General features: G+C 44.9%; 1 protein-coding gene across 1 annotated transcript; it reads left to right on the forward strand.

Moving 5' to 3' along the window:
• Positions 1–5,145: 5,145 nt before the first annotated feature.
• Positions 5,146–22,639, forward strand: MYD88 (MYD88 innate immune signal transduction adaptor). The gene is given in 8 exon segments (XM_005297139.4): positions 5,146–5,211; positions 5,213–5,287; positions 5,289–5,420; positions 5,422–5,509; positions 12,786–12,905; positions 14,327–14,507; positions 16,036–16,127; positions 18,536–22,639. Coding segments are annotated over 8 exon segments (894 nt in total). The 5' UTR covers positions 5,146–5,160; the 3' UTR covers positions 18,691–22,639.
• Positions 22,640–26,136: the final 3,497 nt, after the last annotated feature.

Here is a 26,136-nt window from a genome sequence, read left to right on the forward strand (position 1 = left end):
GACTGTATCCTCCATAGTGCTTTAGAAAAAATAGGTTCACCATGGAATCTGATGTGGGGTCACCGTGGTAGTTTTGTTTGCCTGTGGCACCAGCCTGAAGGTTTGATGCCATATACATCACGCAGATCAGTTTCAAAACATTGCTCTATGCTCAGTAACGGCAACCAGTCCTATTCTGGGTCCATTTTAAACTTCCAGTTCTTGTCCAAAAAGTCTTAAATGGTTTGACTTGGTTGCTTTAGAACAGTGGCTCTCAACCTTTCCAGACTACTGTACCCCTTTCAGGAGCCTGATTTGTCTTGCCTACCCCCACATTTCCCCTCACTTAAAAACTACTTGCTTACAAAATCAGACATAAAAATACAAAATTGTTACAGCTCACTATTACTGAACAATTGCTGACTTACTCACTTATAACCGTATCATTATAAAATAAATCAATTGGAATATAAATATTGTACTTACATTTCAGTATATAGAGCAGTATAAACAAGTCATTGTATGAAGTTTTAGTTTGCACTGACTTTGCTAGTGCTTTTTATGTAGGCTGTTGTAAACCTAGGCAAATAGCTAGATGAGTTGATGTACCCCCTGGAAGAATCATTAAAAAGGAGATAGAGAATAAGAAGGAGAATATATTATTGCCCTTATATAAATCGATGGTACGCCCACATCTTGAATACTGCGTAAAGATGTGGTCTCCTCATCTCAAAAAAGATATACTGGCACTAGAAAAGGTTCAGAGAAGGGCAACTAAAATGATTAGGGGTTTGGAACGGATCCCATACGAGGAGAGATTAAAGAGGCTAGGACTTTTCAGCTTGGAAAAGAGGAGACTAAGGGGGGATATGATAGAGGTATATAAAATCATGAGTGATGTGGAGAAAGTAGATAAGGAAAAGTTATTTACTTATTCCCATAATACAAGAACTAGGGGTCACCAAATGAAATTAATAGGCAGCAGGTTTAAAACAAATAAAAGGAAGTTCTTCTTCACACAGCGCACAGTCAACTTGTGGAACTCCTTACCTGACGAGATTGTGAAGGCTAGGACTATAACAGGGTTTAAAAGAGAACTGGATAAATTCATGGAGGTTAAGTCCATTAATGGTTATTAGCCAGGATGGGTAAGGAATGGTGTCCCTAGACTCTGTTTGTCAGAAGGTGGAGATGGATGGCAGGAGAGAGATCACTTGATCATTACCTGTTAGGTTCACTCCCTCTGGGGCACCTGGCATTGGCCACTGTCGGTAGACAGGATACTGGGCTAGATGGACCTTTGGTCTGACCCGGTATGGCCGTTATGTTCTTATGACCTCTGAGCACACCCAGGATTATGTGTATCCCTGGTTGAGAACCACTGCTTTAGAGAGCTCCTTCCTCTCACTGTTCCCTACCATGGCATCTTCACTCCCCGAGGAGCCCAGATTCAAACATGTTGAGTCTGGGAGCAGGGCACTCTCAATGGAGGGCCCTTGATTGACTCTGGAGTTCATTACCATCAGGGAACAGATTGAGCCACAGCTCTATCTATAAAAAAACTGCTCTGGTTTAAACACCTCAGTTTAAAATCAATCTAATTAAACTGGTTCAAACCCCTCATGTAAAAGCCCTTAGACCAGATAAGCCCTTGCATAAACTGGTTTAGCGTGTATTGGTAAATTACTGACTTAATCTAAACCCATATGTATGTTTCACACATATCCTAGGTTGAATCCCTGCTTTAAGTGCTAAATGGAACTAAACCCTAACTATGGAGCCATGACTGGCACCTCCATAATTAGCAACGGTTAAACCAGTTCGTGGGCATCTACACTAGAGGCTTGCACCAGTTTAACTAGAACAATTTTTCAATTGACTTAATTAAACCAGGGCACTTTCCTAGTATGGGCAAGAACTAGGGCCTAGTCTACACAAAAAAGGTTTGACGTAGCCATAATGGCAAACTCTCCTAGTAGACATGCAGCGCATACTGGCAAAAATTGCTTATGCAGTATAGCTTATACTGGTTCCCGTAATCAAATAAGCTATAGCACCAAAAGCACTCTTTTGCCAGTATGAGCTGCATCTGCATTAAGGCATTTGCTGGTATAAAAATGACATGATAGTTTAATTGACTTGACTATACTGGCAAAATTTTAAGAGTAGACTTGGCATAGGTCTGGTAACCTTTAGGGCAGATTGCAACATTCATCTCTTTTCCCCAAACTTCCTCCTCACAAATGAATTGTGTAGCGGCTCCAGCCACATTGCTCCTGGAAGTAACCAGCCATGTTTAACTTCGTATAATTGGCCTTATCTGAAGGGAGGAGAGTTTAGTTCCTTTCCCAGGAAGACCCGAGGCACTCTACCCGCTGGCAGTGGCGTCCCACCTTTCCAGTCTGAGGGCTGATTTCATTGGGAGTTCTGTCTGAGGCCAGGCCTATACTAGAAACTTTTGCCAGTCTGGGAATGTTAACTGGGGGGGGGGGGGGGGGGGGGGTGATTTATTTTTTTAAATTTTTGTGTGTGACATTTTTATCCTGCCAAAGCCCTAGGGCCAGATTCTTAAAGGTATTTAGGAGCATAACACCCATCAATTATCACATTAAGAGTCAGGCATTTAGATACCTTTAAAAATTTGGCCTCTACCATAGACAGAGTTATACCAACATAAAAGTGCTTTTGCTGGTATAACTTATTTTGTGCGCAAAATCATATGTTATACTGGCACAGGTCCCTTTTTTTTTGTAATGGGTATAAGCTGCACCTAGGATCTTTCGACAGCATAGCTGTGCAGGAATAGCTCTACTGGCAAGCCTTTTTCCAGCGCAGACATGGCCTCAAGTAAGTGGAGTTGACAGGGAATTAATACTGTAGATGTGAGAATGCCCCCTCATTGGCTGGAACCCAATCCTATTAAAATCAATGGGAGCTGAAACAGGCCCAAAATGACAATAAAATTATTTGACAAATGAGCAGGAGCATGTATGATATCTTCAGTTGCAACCTTGTACGTGGAATGCTATCACGACAAGCTGTTGGATATGTATATTAACATTAATTTAATGGTCTGTTCCAAACATAACCTCCATTTTCACTCTGGGAGAAACGTTAGGTGTAGTGAGGGGATGAGGAAGAGAAGTGGATGAAGAATCAAAGTTAAGATAAAGTGTAAATGACGTTAGTGAAGATGCTTGTTGCAGAATCAAACCCCCATATGCTCTGAATGTCACATAGTTGTTCTGAAAAAAAAAACCCCACAACACCACACTTTGAAATTTATCTTAAACTCTGATTAAAGTACAGTGTATTCATTATGGAGGACTCAACTGGTACTGGTCCTAAGGAGCTTGCATTTTCTGCCAACAATGTAATTCAGACATAGAAAGCATCAAGAAGATAGATTTAGCACACAACAGCACAGGCTTTTTCCTATCTCAGGTTTTTATAGAGGGCATTGTTGGTGGGACCTTCCACCCAGACATCTCTGTGGGGATGGCAAGGGAGCCCATTACTGAGACGATGGCAGCATGGGAAGGCGTGTGTGAGAGAGAGAGAGAGAGAGAGAGAGAGTGTGAGCACAGAAACAAGATAACCTGAAGTCAGGGAGTTATAGACAGAGGGGGGGACGGAGCCTTCAATTGCCTTATGTATAGATGTCCCCTACTAAAACCAGCACTCCAAGCAGGAACCTCTTGGTTTGGGATGAGCAGGAGATGCTGGTTCAATTCCCAGCTCCGTCCCAGCCTTCCTATGGGATTTTTGGGTAGGTCACTCCGTCTCTCTATGCCCCCTCTGGGGCATGGGGCTAATAATGCTTCCTTTCTCCCACCACCTGCCAGAGCTCACACGCTCTCTCCGTGTTCATAAAGTACCCAGCAGAATGGGAGCCCCAGCTTGGTCCCTAATACAAATTAGCTTGATCCCAATAGAAATAATGCCATCCAAGCATCACTCCGGAGTCTAGGCCTTGGTGGTGTTCATATTGCATCCCTCTTGGGCTGGGGCATGGGAAATGCAGGCTCTCAGTGCAAGGATGGGGGTGTCTGTCTGTCCACGGAGGTGGGAGTAGAGAAGTGGGTTTAGGGGATGGGTAGAGAGGTCACCAGCTGCTCCCTGAAAGGTGAGGGGAAAGGACTGTGTGGGTGTGTCTGCTGCCAGGCTGGGGCAATGGGAGTGTCTGGCTCTTAGGCCAGTGGAGAGCCAGCCCCTGTCAAGTTTTGTGGGGAAAGGAAAGAAGTTAGAAGAATGCCCTCTCCAGGGAAGGGGGGCCCTGACCCCCTCCCACACTGAGAAATAGGTGTCTGTCTGTTTGCTCCCAGGAAGGTGTGTGGGGGACTGACTGGCTGCCAGGGCATCCTGTCGGTTCCCTCTTGAAGGGGACGGGCCTGTTCCTGTGGCTGTGGGGATGGCTGGCTCCCAGGGGATTCTGTCTGTCTGTCCCCAGGGGCTATGGGGGTGGCTGGCTGCTATGGGGTCCTGTCTGTCCCTGGGACTGTGGAGGTGACTGGCTGTCGGGGGTCCGGTATGTCTGTCCCCGGGGACTGTGGAGGTGACTGGCTGTCGGGGGTCCGGTATGTCTGTCCCCGGGACTGTGGGGGTGGCTGGCTGTTGGGGGGCTCTGTCTGTTCCCGGGATGGTGGGGGTGGCTGTGTGCTATGGGGTCCTGTCTGTCCCCAGGACTATGGGGGTGGCTGGCTGCTGGGTGTCACGTCTGTCTGTTCCCGGGACTGTGGGGGTGGCTGGGTGCTATGGGGTCCTGTCTGTCCCCGGGCTGTGGGGGGTGGCTGGCTGCTGGGGGTCACATCTGTTCCCGGGACGGCGGGGGTGGCTGGGTGCTATGGGGTCCTGTCTGTCCCCGGGACTGTGGAGGTGACTGGCTGTCAGGGGTCCAGTATGTCTGTCCCCGGGACTGTGGGGGTGGCTGGGTGCTATGGGGTCCTGTCTGTCCCCGGGCGTGTGTGTGCGGGGGTAGCTGTCGGGGGCCCCGTCTGTCCCGGGCCGTGTCTGTCGCTCCGGGCGCGGGGCTCCTGTCCGGCCCTTCTCGCCCGCAGGGGCGGCTCTGCCGTGCCGGCCGGCAGCGCGGTGCAGCCGGGGGCGGGGGTGGGAAGCGAAACCCGCGGGGATCCGGGGCGGGAGCTGGAAGTTGCGAAAGCGGCAGGCGGCGGATCACGAACCATGGACACGGCCACGATCGGCTCCGGCTCCCCCGGGCCCGGCTCCCCGGCGCCCCCCCGACCTGGAGGCGGTGCCGCTGGTGGCGCTGAACTTCTCGGTGCGGCGGCGGCTCGGGCTCTACCTCAACCCCGCGCGCCCCGGTGGCCGCCGACTGGACGGCGCTGGCCGAGGAGCTGGGCTACGAGTACCTGGAGATCAAGCACCTGGAGGCGCAGCCCGACCCCGCCGGCCGCCTGCTGGAGGACTGGCAGGGCCGCTGCCCCCGGCGGCGCCACCGTGGGCCGCCTGCTGGCGCTGCTGCGGGCCCTGGGCCGCCACGACATCCTGGCCGACCTGGGCGGCCGCATCGGTGAGAGCCGGGCGCTGTGGCCGGGCCCCGCTCCCTAGGCCCCGGCGCTTCCTGCTGTGTCCGTCTCCGCCCTGCTCCTCCCCGTCCCCTGCGCCCCCTTATTGCCCCCTTCCCCCCCGCCCGTGCTGCCCCCTAGCCGAGCCCAGCGCCAGCCCTCCAGCCGCTGCCTGGCCAGGGGGCGCCGGCAGCCCCTCGTGGGTCCGGCTCTGCCTCCTCCCCTCCCCTAGGCGCGGGGCAGACTCGGGCATGGCCCCCTGTTTGACAGCTGCTCTGGGGCCCTGGCGCTGGACTCCTCCCCGGGCCTGGCGGGTCGCTGCAGGAGCTTGGGTGGCTTGTAACTAGGGTCACCAGACAGCAAATGTGAAAAATCGGGATAGGAGGTGGGGGTGATAGGAACCTAAATAAGAAAAAGACCCCCAAATCAGGACTGTCCCTATAAAATTGGGACATCTGGTCAGCCTGCTTGTAAAAGAGGAGAATGGCCTTTGGCACAGCCCTCTTGGGGGGCAGAGGTTGCACGCTTTGATGGGGCACAGTTCAGACTGATCGCTAGATGACAGTCTAAATAGGTTCTGGTTACATTATAGGATACCTGCTTCATGGGCTGTACAGAAACAAAAGCACCCTGGAAGCAATTCTAATGCATTCTTCCCCCCCAAGAACGAATGAATAGTTTAGTTTCTCTTGGGGCTGGGACAGGATCTGTTCAATCTGCAGAGACAACTGGAAAAAGAAAGTTCTGCGAGTTTTGGTTTGGTTTCCCCCCTGAAATTCAACATTAGTCAGTGTTAAAACTCTGATGTAACCATGGCTAGGTTTTGAGTGTGAACTGCTAATCTGAGGTGGGTTTAGTTTCGCAGTTCTTGGTGGCTGACTTTCTTTATAGCCTTGTCATCATTTTGAGATTCGCTAGTTAATTTCAAAGCCTGATCTAGACTGATAGGTTTAAGAGTCACTGTCAGCTTGTTTAGGTCCTGAAATTTAGCTTTGTTTGGGAAAGCTAAAGCCTATGTGGCATCTGTAGAGAATTATAACTAATACAGGGATACTGCATAAGATACAGCTTTCTCTAGGAAAATAATTTTTGGGGCCTAACCATAGTTTGAGTGGTGTGCTTTCTGTTTTGCTTGTTGCTGTTCTACTCTGAAAACTTATATTGCACAGTTACATATTCATTGTGCTTCTCTGATTGTTTTTTCATAGCAAACTTGCTCAGTTTTCAATGGGAAAGAGAGAGCCTCATATTTTTGTTAGTTACCAGCCCTGCAAATTCACCCTGCATCCTTTCTGTCTTGCATGTGATCTCCAGTGATATAAATCCTGCAGGTCAAACGATGCCTTTGGCAACATTAGCCATGAGATGGTTTGCCCAGGTATCATGGAGGGCATGACCTGAAGGTAATGGGGTTGGACTGAGGGTCTGATTTGGCTAGCAGAACCTTTGTTTCTGGTGATGATCCATGGGATGGAGCCCAGCTTGACTGTCAGAGCCCAGCCTGAATTTGTGGACCTGGCAGTTGTGTGGGGCGGGAATTATTTTAAAACTGAGCAGACTTCAGGAGCCAGTGAGAAATAATAAATATGGAACCCCACAGAGCCATGTTTACAAAGCATTCTTTAAGATAGAACCACGCTTTATGGGAACCCAAATGGCACTACCTGGAAATGAAGTTTTATCACCTAAATATTTCTGAGGTCACTTGACTCACAAGTAATGCTTGACCCTGAGTGTCTACAAGCTGTGCCTTTGCTCGGTTTCTGGTGGGGAAGTGAGAGATCTCACTTCCTGTTACTTGCTGATGAGAAATCAAGATGGAGAACTTCACCACTGCATCTTGCAAAACACCCAATAGGTAAACCCGTGATCTAGTGTAGAGATTCTCACGGGTAGAGAGTCCCACTGGGTCCCTCCTACTTACACATGTATTTTGAGGACCCTCTGCTGCTCTTTTTTTTTTAAGGGACCTGTTATCAGTGTTATGCCTCATGAGCCTCAGTCTATTTTTTCCCCTTTCATTTGAGGTCCATAACAAGCCGCAGAGACTTCTGGCTGGGTGGGAAGGTTTGAACTTACAACCCAAATGAAGCTAGCTGCACTTCAGATGCTCTGCATTCTGGCACTGATGCTCTTAATTCAGGAGCTGACTTTTCAGTTCTTCTTGCCACATTAACACCTACAGTTTTGTTCAGGAAGAGGCACCGAGTCTGAATCCCTTTCAAAAGGGAATATAGAACCAAATGGTTTTAACTGGGAGGGACCTGAAAGTTGAGGAGGCTCCTAGCTGAGAGTCACATTGAGAAGTTCGCCTGTAGACTACAGCTTGGGTCTGATCCTGTGCTACTTACGGAACACCTTAAACTCTCATGAAAGTCAGTGGGAGATGATTGCCCTCAGGATCAGGTCCCTAACATGCATTTAAAAAATGGAGGATTGCAGCCACCCATATAGTTGGTACTGAAATTTGGGCTTTAAACGGTGCTGCTTCTTGATCTGACTGGCCTGGTTGTTTTATACGTTGGGGCTTAAAACTCTTTGGGAGGCACCTTTCCTGTTACAGCACATAATTGATCGATAGCTAAGTCCCTTTGTTTTCAGTTTAAACCGATTTTTCCGAAAAATCACGGGTTTTACAAAAAGTATTAGTCATTTTTTTCCCGATTTTCACCCTACTTTTGCATCATTCAAATATATTTAAAAAGCGTGTTTTATTAGGAAAATACAATACATTGCATGATATATATGTATTACGATCACGCGGTCTGTGTGTATATGCAAAGCTGCCCGTTGAACTAAGGCTATGTATTAGTCTTGAAAAGACAGATAATAAACCAGCAGGCACGCACGCACGCAAGCTCTGAAGTGTGCGCGCATCTGAATGTACTGATGAATCTCACGCCCACCACAGACACATTTCATGCTGTTAGCAGATAATGGTTTAAAGATTTGACACACGAAAATGGGAAGAAAAGGAAAATCTGTCTCAGAATACATTTCAGAGCACAAGGAAGTATTCAAAAGTAAAAAAAAAAAAAAAAAAACAGGAGAAAAGGATGAAGTTGAGTGTATGCGCTGCAAATGGTGCGGCCCAGTTATTAAATGTAAATATTTATAGGCTAAGAGTTCTAAGTCTACAAGAGCAAACTGTTTGTTCAAATAAAAAGTTTTATTTGGGACGTAGATATGCATTGTTTTCTTAAACTCAGAAGTGGCATTGTGTTTTGAGTTCTGTTTTAGCTCTGCAGCAAACCATTCATCAGAGCATTAATCTACTGAATACGTTTTTCCTCTGTCCTTCTGTCCACCAAAATAAACCCCGATATTTACCCATAAAAATTATTAATAGTTTTTTTGCACCAATTTTCACCTGTTTTTGTTGTGGTAATAAACACCTATAAATTCCTGGGGGAAAATAAATCAAATAAAAACCAGAACTGAAGGGCCCAATCCATAGCATAGAATTCCAAAGACTGCATTTGGTCTGTGGCATGCACTTCAGAACCAACCCCTCTTTCCATGCAGTCGTGGGTCCACTGTTCCATCCCAATCCATTACAGCAACAATACGTATCATCATTCCTAAAGAGGTGGTGTCTAGTCTAGCCTTAATAGTTCTCTTTCCAGCAATGGCGATTCTGCCTCCCTTAGCAGCTTTTTCCATTGCCTGATTGTCCTTAGGGTTGCAAAGCTATTTACCTTGGTGTGTTTGTCCCAAATCTTCCCTGCAAAAGCCCATTGCTTTTTGTTGCTTTCTTGCTGACTAGTGACAAAAACTGGTACTTGTCTGCTTAATAATTAATCTCCCTCAGTTGTCTTTTTTTCCCTACCCGGAACATGCCCGGTTCATCTACCCTTTCCTCGTAGGGCTTATTTGTTTATACTTTTTGCTGCACTCCTTCAGCTTCCCTTATGCAAGCCATAATTCATTTCAAGATCCAAGCAATGTCATATGCCTTATATTGAGGTTATCTGCATAGACTGTATGGGGTTTATACAACTGCATGGAACTCAGCCGTTTCAGTTTGCAGGCTTCGGGCAGCCTCATCGAGTTGGTTTTGTTCTTATTGTTTCAGACCCCTTGATGGTCACTTTGACTTTGTGCCCTAATTAGCACATGACTCAAAGCAAAACTCTTTCAATATTTCCTAGTATGGAGACTGACCCATGCAAAACTACTGGAAACCATTCATCAGCTCAGGTTGACTGGAAAAACCTCATCGCAATTTCAGTGAAATTGGCCTCAATTTTGTATTTGTAACAAAGCTATGTGGGTTTTATCACGGTTGGTGTGTCATTCTGAAAGTTTTGCCTCAGTCGGAAGCTTTCACTCTTGGAGATGGATGGGCAAAAGGATTAGCGTATGTTTGCATCATTAATGGAATCATCTGAAGTGCTCAATAAGTGTGTATGGCCCAGAATAGACTAATCAGGAGAGAGCACTTGTTTTCATGAACATGGTGTCAGAGCCTTGAATTAAATTCTGATAAGGAACTGGAAAACAGTCTAGAGAAATTCAGATCAGGCCTCTCACTGTAGATTCCATTTATATAATGTGGGGGGAAATAACCTATTTTTTACAATGTTTGTTTGCCATCTCATGCACCCAAAGGACTTGTTTTCATCCAGTCCCTGGTACTTTCCCTCTAAGCTCTCTGAATAGCTCTGATTTTTACTCTTGGTCTCTTTTGTTGTTTTTCTTTACCCAGCTATTATTTTAAAATATGTCATTACTTCCAGTAGATTCCCTTTCCTGCTATTTCCAGTCCCTCGGCAATTGTTCTCATCACAAAGACCAGCCTGTATAACACACCAGCATAGCTAAGAGCCCGAGGTTTTTTTGTAACCCTCCAGTGAAAGGGTTGCATGATGTCTGATTAAAAATTATACATTTAAAAAATAACACACAACAATATTTCAAATCAATTTGCTTTTCTCCATTTGTGCTTTTTGTTTGCATTTTGCACTTCCACTTGGGAAGTGGAAAAAACACTAGTCAGTTTTAGGGGTGTTGGTTTTTTTCGAATAGTTTCAGATCTGCTTTTACTCACTGGGTCTCATGCACTAGTACAATGCTGCAATGGGTTGGTTGTATACACTACAGGGGAATTTTAAAAAACAAACAGTTACTATTTCCATTTAGATTGTTTAAAAAATAAAGTGAATGAACATATTTCTACTTGTAACAAACCTATATCCACACAGGATTTCATGGGAACTTCATAGCAGTAGTGGATCAGAGTCCAGATCTTCCTGCTCTAGAAAAACATACTACCACAACTTGAGCTAAGGGAGATTCTCCACTGGCAGTTAGTGTAATCAGCCCTATTCTGCAGTGGGTTTATCTCAGGGGTCGGCAACCTTTCAGAAGTGCTGTGCCGAGTCTTCATTTATTCACTCTAATTTAAGGTTTCACGTGCCAGTCATACATTTTAACATTTTTAGAAGGTCTCTTTCTATAAGTCTATAATATATAACTAAACTATTGTTGTATGTAAAGTAAATAAGGTTTTAAAAATGTTTAAGAAGCTTCATTTAAAATTAAATTAAAATGCAGAGCCCCCCGGACCAGTGGCCAGGACCCGGGTAGTGTGAGTGCCACTGAAAATCAGCCTGCGTGCCATAGGTTGCCTACCCCGATCTAGATTCTTATATGGCCTTCCTCACTGTAGTATCTGAACATCTGATTCTGCAACTGATCATCAATTCTGATTCCATCTTAAAGAAGGATGCTTTAGACCAGTGGTTCTCCAACTTTTTTTTTTTTGCGGATCACTTGAAAATTGCTGAGGGTCTCGGCGGACCACTTAATGAGCTTTCCAAATGTTGTTTGTACCATTAGCTAACTACTAACTATTGTAAAGTGTTTTGGATAAAAGCGATATATATATAAAATAATAATAAAGTTTTTTTTGTTCTACACATAAAAGCACACAACTCATATATTTTAATATCAGTTGTCTTACCTTTCGAATGCAACGGATGTGCCCTCTCTCCCCTGCCATGGCAGCCCCCGAGCTGGGGCTGGGAAGGAAGGGGGTCTTTCCCTCTCTCCCCCACTGCAGTAGCCCCCGAGCTGGGGCTGGGAAGGAGGGGGGTGTCTCTCCCCCACCACAGCAGCCACAGAACTGGGGCTGGGAAGGAGGGCCGGCAGCCGCAGCCCTGGAGCTGTGGAAAGATGCCTCTTTCTCTGGCTGCCGCAGCCCTGCAAGTCCCAAATTCCCCCCACCTCCTCTTCTCACCCCACTGCCCCTTCCCACCTACCCCCTATTCCCCTCAAGGCCACCACCTCACCTTACATGTGCGTCTTCTCCAGGGTCCAGGCACCTAATTAGAGGAGCCACACCTGCACGGCTCCACTAATTAGGTTGGTGGCCCTTCATTCTCTTGTGTGCAGGCGCCCAGGCGGAACTATCCGAGGACCACCTGAATGGAGCTTGTGGACCACTGGGAGTCCACAGACCAGAGTTTGAGAACCTCTGGTTTAGACAAATCCTGCATCTTGTCAGAGGGTTAGGCTAGATAACCTTTGCAGTCCCTTCTAACCCTATGATTCTTAGCTAGTGGTATACACATGTGCTAGTCCAGTGGTTCACAAACTGTTGTACTGGTGACCCCTTTCAAATAGAAAGCCTCTGAGTGTGACCCCCCCCTATAAATTAAAAACACTTTTTAAATATATTTAATACTTATAAATGCTGGATGTAAAACGGGGTTTGGGATGGAGGCTGGCAGGTTGTGACAACCCCCCCCCCCCATGTAATAACCTCGCGACCCCCTGAGGGGTCCCGACTCCCAGTTTGAGAACCCTTGTGCTAGTCAGTTCATTACATTTATTATTATTAGATTTTTATGAAGACTTAAAACAAAACCCCCAAGCCTCTCAGCTCCTAGATTTTGGCCCCAAACTAGCTGATGGTGGTTCGTTAAGTATTGGTTAGGGACTCAAAATGGGCAACAATGAAAGGAGAACATGGAGATGTTAAAACCTATGGAGTCACTGCACTGGTGATATTTGCATACATTGTATGTGCTGTTCAATAAGAATAACAACACCTAAATAACACCTTTTGTCCAGTCTCTCAGGGCATACTACACACAACTAATACTCTGAAATTAATTCACCTTAACGTTGTAAGTCCCTTTAACTTTCAAGTCAGAATGTTGCTGAAGGACTGGGGTGCCTTTTGTATTTTGTTTAGTTACCTCTAAGCAAGTTCCCCTCTTTATTGAACCTCACCAGCATGATCAGCATCAAATGAGCCTTTTGTGTCTCTTGCAGAAGAGGACTGTAAGAAGTACCTACAGAGGAAAGAGCCACCTCTTCAGGTGCCAGCAGTAGACAGCAGTGTTCGGAAGACATTAGAGATGTCCGGCATCACTACCAGAGATGATCCTTATGGTAAATAGCCATAGATCTATTGATTTAATAATAGATACACTGTGCTAGGGCTTGCCTTCTATGTAGTAGACCCCTGTGAGAAGTACTGAGATCCATTCACCTCCCTTCCTATCTGTGTCCTTCCCTCAACCTATGCATATACATGACATCTTGACCAAGCAGGGAGATAGGATTGAAATACTCAGGGAGGGAGGAGGGGCAGTAGGGCAAATGTAAATGAGGATAGAGAGTGGTAGTGCAATAAAGCATGTGGAACTCTGTGCTGCATGATATTGTGCCAGCACCACTTTCTATAAAAAGCTTTCGTCTTGTCAGAGTTCATTGCATGGATCTAAATTTTCATTCATTTGGAAGGAGATCTTTTTAGGTGAGTGGGATCATGGAGCTCAGTATACCAATTTACCAGTTTACCAATAGGTCCCGAACCTGGAGACAGAGCCACACATTTTGAATCCTGTGGGGCTTTCCACAGGTAAAAGCTTCTGCCTGTGTGGATCTGATTTTAGTATCTGGGCATAGAATGCTAATATTTTCCCTACCCCACTTTTAGGGCCTGATCCTTCACTACATTAATGCAGTTTTATTCTGGCGCAACTCTGCTGAAATCAGTGTTGTCATGCTGGTGTAAAACTGGAGCAACACGGTGGGGAATCGAGCCAGTTGAAGTTGGACACCCAGTTGTGAAAAAATCTAGCCTTAAAATAAGGCACCTGAATCTGTGGTGGGAGGAGGGATAGCTCAGTGGTTTGAGCATTAGCCTACTAAACCCAGGATTGTGAGTTCAATCCTTGAGGGGGCCACTTAGGGATCTGGGGCACAAATCAGTACTTGGTCCTGCTAGTGAAGGCAGGGGGCTGGACTCAATGACCTTTCAAGGTCCCTTCCAGTTCTAGGAGATAGGATATCTCCATTAATTTATTTATTTATTTTATTTACCAAATAAATAAATAAAGGCCTCAGTGAGAGCTGTAGGTGGCCAACTCAGTTAGGTCACTTATTCAAGTGTCTAACTTCAGATACCCAAGTTTGAAAATATTGGCCAGTCTTCTACCCACTAGATTTATTTCTCATATAACTCTCTTTGTGGCATGTTTGTGTTTCCCAAATCTGAGGGGCTGCCTGATACTCTTGTAAATAATGAGTGTAGTGATGCTCCTAGGTGAACTGTCTGCAGGGACTGAAACTTAGATTTAGAAGCAGGAGACCAAACCAAACAACCAGATTCATTAGCCCAAAAGCTGTAGCCGACTGAGTCATAAATCTCTATATGAGTATTAGCCACTAGAGGGGGACAGAGAGCCATACTGTGTTAATGTGGGTTATGTGAAGTTATGAATCAAAGGCTCCAATACCTGAAAAGCATGCAGTGGTTGAATTCAGTTAATTTAATATCGTCTGCATATAATTCTGAATGGTTCCAGGGAACACACCAGAGCTGTTTGATGCCTTCATCTGTTACTGTCAAAAAGACATTCACTTTGTCCAAGAGATGATCAGAGAGCTGGAGCAAACGGAGTTCAAGCTGAAGCTGTGTGTATTTGATCGGGATGTCCTGCCAGGATCGTGTGTGTGGTCCATCACTAGCGAGCTTATAGAGAGACGGTGAGTAAACGAAACTGGGGGGGGGGGGCGGGGAAACTGGCTTTAAGGAAAGTATTTGTTAGATTTTTCCAATGTAAGACTTTGGGGAAGCCAAAGGAGAATTGTTTCCTTGGGACCAGATTTCCCCTCTCCTGTTGGAGAGCACGCAGGATGGGATAGAGAGGCAGGGAAACTCCACAATGAAGTATTTTTGGAGTTTCCTATTTGCCATCTCCTCAAGAAGGAAGGGGTGAGGCGTCCCAAACCTGTGGCTCAAAGGACCCACAAGGAAGACCCCTCCTTATGGCACCACTAGTCTCTGCACTCGCTTCTGCTGTTTGGATACCCTGTGGTTGCTCAAAGATAGCTGTGAAGGGAGCCCAGAAGGAGATAAAACAGCTCCCAGCTGCATCAGTTCCCACCCAGCCAGATTTCCACACAGAAATCCAGTAGGTTTTCAAGAGACAGTGCTGTGGAGAGTCACTCTGACCCTCACCCCAGGACTCCTTAGAGCCCTTTTCATAGAGGTCAAGGGGGAGTTGTACCACAGAGGGTTAACTCCCCCACCTCCCTCCTTATGCCCAGATGGGAGGAGATCTGTCTGGAGAGAGTGTCAGTGCCTCTGTGTGTGGGAGAATGCACCAGCACTAGTAGTTTTTTCTTTATCCAGTTGATTTTTCCACCCAATGGAACATTATGGTGTCAGTTATCTCTCTGGGCAGCTAACTTGTGGAGAGTGCAAGCACTTTGGGGCAGCCAAGGAATTCATAAGAGAGATCTGTCTTCTGCCCAAGACACTGGTGGTGCACAGGGGAACTTATACATGCTCAATTAAAAAATAAACCACTTCTTAGCTGTCCTAATAGCTACTTGTCTGGATTTCTGAAGGATCCTTTCAGACAGAGGGGGTTTTTATGGTAGCATCTCTAGGCTCCAGCCAGGATCAGGGGTCTATTGTGCAAGGCACTGTACAAATACACAGGCAGATGATGTCTGCTCTGAAGAACTTACCATGTAATGTAAGACAAGACATATCAGATGAATGTGAGTAACGAATAGAAGAAGGATGAAGCTAACAGTAATGAGGTCTTGTGGTTCTGTAGCTTATTGTTAGCTATTGCACAACTTGATGGTTCCAAATCATTGTAATACTTCTTTAAAAATATACATTAATATCAGTGATACCCACCTGATAGCATAGTATGAGATCATATTGTAAAGACTGCATCATAATGCATTCGTACAAGGGGGCTGAATTAAGGATGCACAGGTGACCTTAATTCTAGCATTCCTAACTTCTGAGTACTTGACTTTGCAACCTCAATAATGTTCCTTTTACATAAGCTTTTTGTGTGTAATACATATACAGCTGTAAGTAAAGTATCAAACACTTCAGATTTTATTGACATTAGAGCTGGAACACTGTTGCTGGTTGCATGTTTTCAGCAGAACAGTCCTATAAAATATATATATTTCCAGCAAGCATGAAAAGCATCTCTCTTTCATTTAGTTAATAACCATTTTTTCCCCACTCTCGGTTTAATTCCAGGTGTAGGAAGATGGTGGTTGTTATTTCAGATGATTACCTAGACAGCAATGAATGTGATTTCCAGACCAAATTTGCTCTTAGCCTTTCCCCAGGTAAGAGAATGCAGATGGCCCATTAAGGGTACATTTTCCCACGACAATGTATAGTCAATGTTCTTAACTATTTGTATTTCAGTAGCATCTAAAGGCCCCAGCTGAGACTGGTGCCCATTGAGCAAGGCACCGTACAAATGCATAGTAACGGCTTGGCCACACAGCTGTTGAATCTACGCTAGCTTGCTGTGCATTAACTTGCCAGGTGAACCCAGCTACCACACACTAAAGGATCCGTAGGGAGCTTTGATGTTCTCCCATTTCAAACAGCGCTACATCAAAGTGCACTATGGATCTTTTAGTACACAGCGGCAGGGTCCATCTGCCGAGTCAGTGCGTAGCAAACTAGTGTGCTGTAGATTCACATCCTGGCTTGCTGCACACTAACTCACAGTGTGGACAGGCCCTGAAAAGGAGACAGTCCCTGCCAAGAATAGCTGGAACAGACGAGGGGTGGGAAGGGCTGCAGAAGAGTAAAATGATTTGCCAATGGCAGAGCCAGGAATAGAACCTAGATCTCCTGAATCCTAGCCCAGTGCCGTATCAACTTAGCACATCGTTTTTTTGTGTGGAAAACCTTCTCCATGGCTAGTGCTGGCCCAGTGTTCAGTGCCCTCCACTAAAGGAAAATAAAGGGATTTCACTCAGACCAAAGGATGTCATTCTTGAGAGCGATTACTGCTTCCTTGAGGGGCAATCAGAAGGGTGGGAGTCTGATCCTATGCAGACACTGGTAGAGTGATTGCTTGCTGCCCTTTAATTACCAGTGGGTGCTGCAACCTACAGTTCTGAGGGAAGTATGCTCATAGAAAAGGAAATGGTAGTAACCTAGGAAGGCCTGACGATCTGGAAGAAGTGGTTTAGGATCAATCTACCCATTGTTTTTTGGTTACTCAAGTATCTTTTTAGATCCGCAGCTGCATCTGGATATTCCTACAGCACAGATTGCCAAGAGTGAATCCTTCCAGTGGCATATGGCCAGGAGGTTGTGGCATGTTGAATAATGAAATGGAGCACGCTTATCAAATTTGTGGATAACGCCAAGTTGGGAGGGGTTGCAAGCACAACGGAGGACAGGACTAGAATTCAAAATGATCTTGACTAATTGGAGAGTTGGTCTGAAATCAACAAGATGAAATTCAGTAAAGACAAGTGCAAAGTACTTTACTTAAGAAGGAAAAACCAGATGTGACGCTACCAAATGGGGAATAACTGGCTAGGGGGGTCATACTACAGAAAAGGGTCTGGGGGTTATAGTGGATCATATTGAATATAAGTCAATGTGATACTGTTGTGAAAAAGGCTAATACCATTCTCGAGTTTATTAACAGAAGTGTCGTGTGTGAGACACAGGAGGTAATTGTCTCGCTCTGTTTGGCACTGGTGAGGCCTCAGCTGGAGTACTGGGTCCAGTTCTGGGCACCACACTTTAAGAAAGGTGTGGACAATGTGGAAGGGGAGCAACAAAAATGACAAAAGGTTTAGAAAACCTGACCTAGGAGGAAAGGTTAAAACACTGGGCATGTTTAGTCTTGAGAAAAGATGAATGAGGGGGGCCTGATGACAGTCTTCAAATATGTTAAGGGGTCTTATAAAAAGGACAGGGATCAATTGTTCTCCATGTCCACTGAAGGAAGGACAAGAAGTAATGGGCTTAATCTACAGCAAGGGAGATTTAGGTTAGCTCTTAGGAAAAACTGTCTAACTATAAAGGCAGTCAAGCTCTCAACCAGGCTTCCAAAGGAGGTTGTGGAATACCCATCCTTGGAGGTTTTTAAGAACAGGTTAGACAAACACCGGTCAGGGATGGTCTAGGTTTACTTGGCCCTGCTGAAGTGAAGGGGGTTGGACTTGATGGCCCCTCAAATCCTCTCGCTTCTACCCCTACATTCTACATTCTTTCAGAGTTGGACTTCACCGCAGTTCTCCGTGCCTTCATCACTGGCAGATTGGATTAATCTAGTCTGCTCAGTCGGGGCTATCCCTGTACTTCTCAAACGTCAGCTGGTGCAGAATGTTGTGCGTCTCGCATGGAACGCAGCACACCCATGCCCCAGACACTGCACTAGTTGCCAGTTGGGTTTTTTGGTGCAGTTCATGGTACTGACTTATAAAGCCCTTCAAGGTTTGACTTGTGTATGTTGTAAGTGTAACTTGTTCGGGGAGATTTGAGATGCATGTTCCTGTACGTGTTTGGCTGAGGGAAAGGGTCTTCGTCTCTGGAACTTGCTGTCCTGGAGCAGGGCCTATTGAGTTACACTGCTGTAACTGAGATCAGGATCAGGCCTAGCTATATGGACCTGTGTGTGTGTGTGCTGCTGCTTTCACTCTATGGGGGGTGGAAAGAATGGATTTAGGGGTACGATGCAACTTTCTTTACCCACTTGTCTGTGTGGACTGTCTTTCAGGTGCTCGCCACAAACGGCTGATTCCAGTCAAGTGCAAATCCATGAAGAACGAGTTTCCAAGCATCTTGAGGTTCATTACGGTCTGTGACTACACTAATCCCTGCACCAAAAAATGGTTCTGGATAAGACTGGCAAAATCCCTCTTGCTTCCATGAGGCAAAGCTACATGAGCCAGGTGCCTTTTGATCCAGCACAGCTGTGCCTTCAGGAAAAAAAGAAACTCTAACGTCCAGGTGTCGTTTATACAGCCTTTCCACATGCCAGAACTTTGATCCTTGCAATATTGTGCCTGGGGCCTCCCACAGACACACAGGTGTTATCTGAACGGGGGCTTAATTGCATTAAATGGGGTGTTAATTGCAGTACAGCGGCCACAATGCACTTCTCCAGGTAGGTAACTTTAAATGACCACAAACCGTAGATATTGTACACACATTTTATATGGTTTTAAACACCGTTACATGGCTCCCTTAGTGGTATCTGGGCATTGTCAGGGGAATAGTTTCTCTCTTTAATCCCTGGTGAAATCTGATGGCTGATTGCTGACCTGTCTGAAATGAGTTCGGGGGTCTCAGTGTGGTTCCTAGTGGACAAATGACAAATGCCATGAAAATCATTGATACGGCACCCTAGTTGGTAGAGAGGCCAAGGATTGTTGTTCCCTAGAGGCAACCCCTCCAGATCCGGGTTCTAGCACACTGGAAAGGCAGTTTCCATTGCCGCTGCCCAGATTGTACCTGCTCTCTAGCTATACGGAGGACTTCAGTCTCCAGGACTCTCTTTGTATTTAATGAGCATCAAATTTACTTAAACAATGTTAAGTATCTAAAAGAAATTAACTGATCTCCCATTATTTTTAGCAATATCTGACCCTTGAGAAATGACTGAAGTGAGTTTATTTTCTGTTTAATATTTTTTTTTCTCAATTTTGGTCTTTTAAAACATTTTAGGTCATAGTCCAACCTGTTACTCATGTAACTCCCCTATGGCTGACATCCTCTGAAACAGCCTTCCGACCTCGATCAATGATTGGTTCTTCGTTAAAAGCAAAAGCCATAGAGAAACTCATACTAAATAATGAGGGTACTGCTTGTAGCACGTATGTCTGTCCGTCTGTGCACATGTCCCATTTAACTAAGTGATCGCTCTTACATCAGCACTGGGAAATCATAGATCCTATAATGTTTACAACAGATCATTCTCACGTCGATGGCTCAGTCTTGGATTTGTATTGCAGGATTGAACCCTTAACACACAAGGCGCTGAATACCTTCAGCTTCCATTGACTTGAATGGGAGAATTGAGCTGAGAACTTTCTAGGAGCAGCCCCTAAATCATTTGGCTTCTAAGAACCCCGCAGAACACACTGGCTTTAGAATGTCCCAATACCAAAAGGATAAGTGTCTGACAAAACGTGCCTTACATTATAGATCAGATCTACTTAAAAACAAATAATAATGTTGTTTTAATATGAACATAGTATATTTTAATTAATATATTATGAGACTGTGATTAATTAATCTGTCTACTTTAAATCTAAAAGAATCCCCGGTTGCTTGCATGAGTGAGGTTAGGAGCAGCACTGTTGTGGCTGTAGTTATATGCATCGTGTGGCTCAGAGGGTCTGTATGATCCAGCCCTTATGGAAACTTGTGTGTGTGGGTTTTTTTGTTTTTTTCCCCCCCAAAGGTGACACTTTTAAAATAACCTGTCAAGGTCTCAAACAGAGTTTTGGTAAATGTTTACTTTCCAAAGCGATGTGGTTTTCTTGTGCCTACGTATCTGTATTTGCTGCATGTTGGTTCATTCCTTCAGCCACTGATTTGCTATTGATTTTACTGCTTAATATGAGTTACTCGTGTACGTTTTCAAACAGTAGCTGATCATCAGTTTCTTGACTATTCATTGCGATATTAACTATGTTGAGTTCTTCTGTTAGAAGTGTCTGTGTGTCTTTAAAGGACATTAATGTCTACTCATAAGATGTGGCTATATTTTTTACCAACTTCTTTTTGCCCACTAGGTCTCTTGTAATAGACAAGCCAACCCTATTGTTGTGAACTTCAATTAATTGAAGCGTGTTAATGCTCCTAGCCTCAGTGCTGGGGAACACTTTTGGGTGGGCCTGCAAAACACCCTTTTTGCCATCTCTCCCATTAACATAACGGTCTCCACCACTTTAATGAGATCACCCTGCACAGGTCTGTCCTGAGGATGTTGTGGGAATTAGTGAGAGAACTCTGGGGAAACCCCCAAACGTAACGGATCTAAATGAATATAAATGTATCTCCTGGTCCTCTTGTCCTCGGTGCAGAAGTGAAGCACAGCTGCTTATCTTCGGATTCCTGCATAGTTTCTAAATGTCAGTTATATAAATAACCTGGGGTTCTGAGGACTGCTAGATCCCCAGCCGTTGTAGGGAATTGGATTGATTTTGTTTGCTGAATATTTGCTCTTTTACAAACATGAATACACCAGCGGTGGGATTGAACCTGATATGTTTGGATCTAAAAGCATGAGCGTCTGTTGAATGACTAGGTCTATTAACTTCAAAGGCTGTAGCAGAAACATGAAACTCTTCATGGTCTAGCCACCAGGAGGTTACAGTGAGGCACACTTACACACTTATACCTCCTAATCCCGCTGGCTGGCAGGGGAGAACTGTCCCCAGTTCACAGAGGGGAAACAGGCACAGAAAGTTTAACTGACTTATCCAACATTGCACCTTGAGTCACTGGCAAAGCAAGGACTGGAACCCACGTTCCCTAACTCCTAGTGTCCTGTTTTAAGTAGGAAATGTTTAGCACAGATAGTGAACTCTTTGGCAGAGACTATAATTTTACAACATGTTTGTACAGCGCCGTCTGTGGTGGGCCCTGATCTCTGGTTTGGGCCTATAGCTGCTACAGCAATGCAATAATAAAATCATACTATATTGTATTCATATTTACTAGGTGATTAAATGATAGCTGAATATCTCCGCTCGCTGAATAGAGAAGCTGCTGTTTTTGCGAGGAAAGAAACAGCAGCATCTTCATCATTACTAGTTCATCCAAACGTACCCAGATGAATTTACCATTCCAAATAACCATCAAAGACCTCATAGCTTGGACAAGATTATTTTGTCACCTAATCTCTCTGTGCCTTGGTTTCTTCACCTCTCTGTCTCAGAAGAAAGCTGCTGTACTTTATAAGTGCAAAATATTGGTAGTGAATGGCACGGGCATGTACTCAACTTTTTAAAATCAAGGTAAAAGTTCTTAAGTAGGCTTAAATAACTCTATTGGGGTTAGAAGTCGTAATCCCAGAAACAAAAGGTCTGGAGGTTTAAAGAGTTACTTCTGTAATATACTGTAAGCCAGTGGTCCCCAAACTTTTTATGTCATGCTGTCCCTTATGTAATCTGTCCGTGCCCCTCGTGAGGGCTGGGAGCCAAGGCTGGGGCTGGAGCTGCAGATGGGGTCATGGCTGGGAGGGGAGCCAGGCCATGGTCGGGGGTTGAAACTGGGGCCTCAGTTGGGGGCAGGGCTGCGGCCAGAGCTGGAGTGGAGCTGGGGGCAGAGCGTGGCTGGGTGGTGCTGCTTCTCAACCCCTTGTGGGGGCTGGCCTGGGCCCTGCTGCACCACCTGAACATTTCTCCATGCCCCCCTAAAGGGGCACGACTCACAGTTGGGGACTGCTGCTGTATGCTAAAGTAATCCCAAGATCCTATGCACTTCTGAATTTGTCATAAATCTGTTCTGAGTGCAACATCTCCTTAAGTCATAAAATCTTATTTATTCCAAATGCAATTCAATTGCAATGGAGTGTTTCTCCCCCTTTCCGCCTCTTCCTGTGCAGCGGAATGTGTTTTTTAAAAACTACCCACAAATGATGTTGGTTGCATTGTATTTTTTTATCTCACTTTAAAACAATCATAGCTGTGCTTGTTAATATCAAAACACTTATTTGTAATATTTGCATTATTTTCTGTCCATTCTGATGTCCAGCTTTTGAAGGACATACGTGTTTTATATTAAACTGTTCCACTGGTTGGTTCTTTTTAAAAAGTTTTGCTACTTTTGAAATTGTGCCAAAAATAAAGACTGAAGAAGAGCAACAGGATTTGTGAACATGCTGTTTCTGTATCAGAGAACACCTGCCTGTATAGGGAAGTATGGTATTGGGAGATATTAACAAACAGGTTCTAGTTACATTAGTTTTTTCAGAAATAAGCTCTTCCTGGATGAAGCCTTTATAGATTCAGTCCTGTGTATTCAGCAGTGTGTGGCTCACCACTGTGTCCCAGCAGGAACGCTACCAAGAAATTATGCTTCAGAGAGGTACAGTTCCTCTCCAGGTCTCATTCTTCACTTGACAAGATGTAGCTTCTTCTCTCTCCTATTGCCTGCATCCAGCCAGCTCTGTTAGCTGGCCTGTGGGGTGGTGCCAGGGCTCTGCATACTCTGCATACTCGGTCACAGGGATCCCTTTGGGACTGTCACCTGATGTGCTGAAATTACCTCTGATCCCGTTTTCCCGGCCAACTTGGGACTCCACATCCCTGCCTTGTTGAGTCAGACACGCTAGCCTGCTGCAACACAGACTCAGTGTCTGGGCCACGCCCCCAAAGCTGCAGACTTTAACCAAAAACAGCTCAGCAAGTTACCTTTCCAGCATCCAGACACCCAGTTCCCAATGGGATCCAAACCCCAAATAAATCCATTTTACTCTTTATAAAGCTTATACAGGGTACATTCATAAATTGTCCGCCCTCTATAACACTGGTAGAGAGATATGCACAGCTGTTTGATCCCCAGCTGTTTGCTCCCCCAGGTATTAATCACTTACTCTGGATATATTAATAAACAAAAGTGATTTTATTAAGTATAAAAAGTAGGATTTAAGTGGTTTCTAGTAATAACAGACAGAACAAAGTAAGTCACCAAGAAAAATAAAGCAAAAACCTGCAAGTCTAAGCCTAATACATTAAGAAACTGATTACAGGTAATATCTCACCCTCAGAGATGTTCCAGTAAGTTTCTTTCACAGACTAGACTCCTTCCTAGTCAGGCCCAATCTTTTCCCCTGGTACAGTTCTTGCTAGTTCCAGCAGACATCTCAGGTGGTCAGTCAGGGTTTTCTCATGATTGGCTGCCCCCTTTGTCCTGCTCCACCACCTTTTATAGCTTTGGCACAAGGCGGGAATCTTTTGTCTCTCTGGGTCCCCACCCCTCCTTCTAAATGGAAAAGTACCAGATTTAAGATGCATTTCATTATCAGGTGACATGGTCACATGTCACTGTAAGACCCCCAAGTCTCTATTCTTCCTGGGTTGGGCCACACATACACAGGAAGGCTTGCAGGTAAATAAACCAGTTACAACCAATTGTCCTAGTCAATGGGAGCCATCAAGATTCTAAACCACCATTAATGGCCCACACTTTGCATAATTACAATAGGGGCCTCAGAGTTATACTTCATATTTCTAGCTTCAGATACAAGAATGATACATGCATACAAATGGGAGGAACCTATTTGGTAGTTTATAACCTTTGTTATGATACCTTACAAGAGACCTTTTGCATAAAGCATATTCCAGCTACATCATATTCATAAGCATACTTCCATAAAGCATATGAAGTGCAACGTCACAGCTGGCTCATGGGCGAGAGGAGTATTGGGCATTCAGCAACTGGTGTCCATTCCCCCTATGCCCAGAGGTCCAAGAAGGTCACACACAGCTGTACAGGATTGTGGGGGCTTGCCAACTTTAACCCCTATGCAGTTACCTAGGATCAGGGCACAATTGACCCTTAAGGTAATTTACACATGCAAAAACAGCACCTCTCAGGATCAGCCCTGCCTTCCAAAGGTAAGGTACAAGAATGTAGTTTTGCTCCATATCAGGCTAGGTTACACACTGTACTTGCATGATGCTATTCCGTAGTCTGGTTTCCACCGATGTGCAATGAAGTAGTGTCCAGCAATGGATGACACAAAACACACATACACACTTCTGTGGGGAGCATATCTGAAAAGACATAGGAGCTAACACTGAACTGGGGACCTTTACAAAACCCAACAGCGGGTAACATTTTCAAAAGTGCCCAAGTCCCATTGACTTTCAGTGAGACTTGGACTCCTAAATCCCTTTTGAAAATTGGACTTAGGTGCCTAAGTCACACAGGTGACTGAAAATTTTACAACTTCTGCCCTTGGTTGAAGATTGCATGAGTATAACTTGGGGTAGAATTATGTCTTCGGGTCTTGTTGTTTTTTTTTGTAGGTCTGTTCAGTCTCTTGACTGATAAAAGATCATCTTGTGCTTGAGGTACAAAACTGGGAGTCAAGAGAGCTATTCCCGGTCCTGTCTCTGATTTGCTTTGTGACTTTGAGTAAGTCACTTAACTTCTGTGCACCTCAGTTTCCTAATCTATTAAATGGGAACAATATTTACCTGACAAATATTTGTGCAGCATAATTCAGTAGTTTGTATACAATGCTCTGAGCTCCTCAGCTGGAAGGTGATATAGAAAGTAGTGTTCTCTCTGGACCAAATTCTGCTTTCAGTTACACCCCTATGGCCGCATTGAGATGAATGGAGTTGCCTCAGCGTAAGAGCAATTTGGTCCAGAGCCTACATTCACAGGAAGAAAGATGGCAAAGGCGGCATTATTATGCACAAAAAGTGGCAGAGAAAATGCTGCTTGATTATCTTTAGGAAAATAAAAGGAAGCAAAAAAGTACAAGGGCTACATCACTAGAAAACATGCTATTAGACTTCAGTAAAGAGAATGAGCTAGCCAAACTCCAGAGATTTTAGTTGATATCCGTCAGTCAGTCCTGGATGTTGTTCAAACAATTTACCATTGGTAAGAATTCTCTCAGTGCTAGATTATAAATGTTTGTGCTTTAGCCGAATCCCATCAGCATGTTTATGTAATAGTGAAGCCTGATGGAACTGCTTGATGAGGGCTCTGGAAGCATGCCCACCAAATTGTTCTTTTTGTAGCAAAACCACAGGCACCAGAGCGCAGGTTGTTGTGTGTCTGCTCTGAAGCTGCCTCTAGCTTTCCTCCTCTCTACCAGCTAAAAAAAAATGTTGATTTACAATGAATTTTTAACACATTCCAAGCTCTGATGAGAAATGATGCATGCTGAATTGTGATCAGCTAAGGACCCAATCTGTCAATAAACCTGCACTTCAAACACCTGCTGAAGTCAACAGATCTGCCCATGTAAGTATTGTAGGAGTTGAACTCTCTGGTGCTGGTTCTCAGCTTGCCTACACTGGTTCAAAGGTGGAGAAATTTTGCCTACACCTGGTTTGTGCAATGATTTAACTCACTTGGTGTAAAAACCGATTGTATTAACGAACATCGCTATGTAATGTACTAGCAAGTGTGTATGTGCACCACTGCCCTCTGCTGCATGGAATAAAAACTAATGGGCACCAGCTCTAGCAATCAGGCCTGAGCTCCTCTTTAGAGGCCAGTTCTTCCCACCTCTCTACTTCCAGGATGCCCTGCAGCCAGGGCAAAAAGCCCCACCCCATTACTTATTGTCTACAATATCTAACCCTTTAAAGTGGGTTTTCTCAGTGGGGTCAGGCCCTCGTA

The sequence above is a fragment of the Chrysemys picta genome, chromosome 2 (genome assembly GCF_011386835.1).
Source record: "Chrysemys picta bellii isolate R12L10 chromosome 2, ASM1138683v2, whole genome shotgun sequence".
Taxonomy (NCBI): Eukaryota; Metazoa; Chordata; order Testudines; family Emydidae; genus Chrysemys; species Chrysemys picta.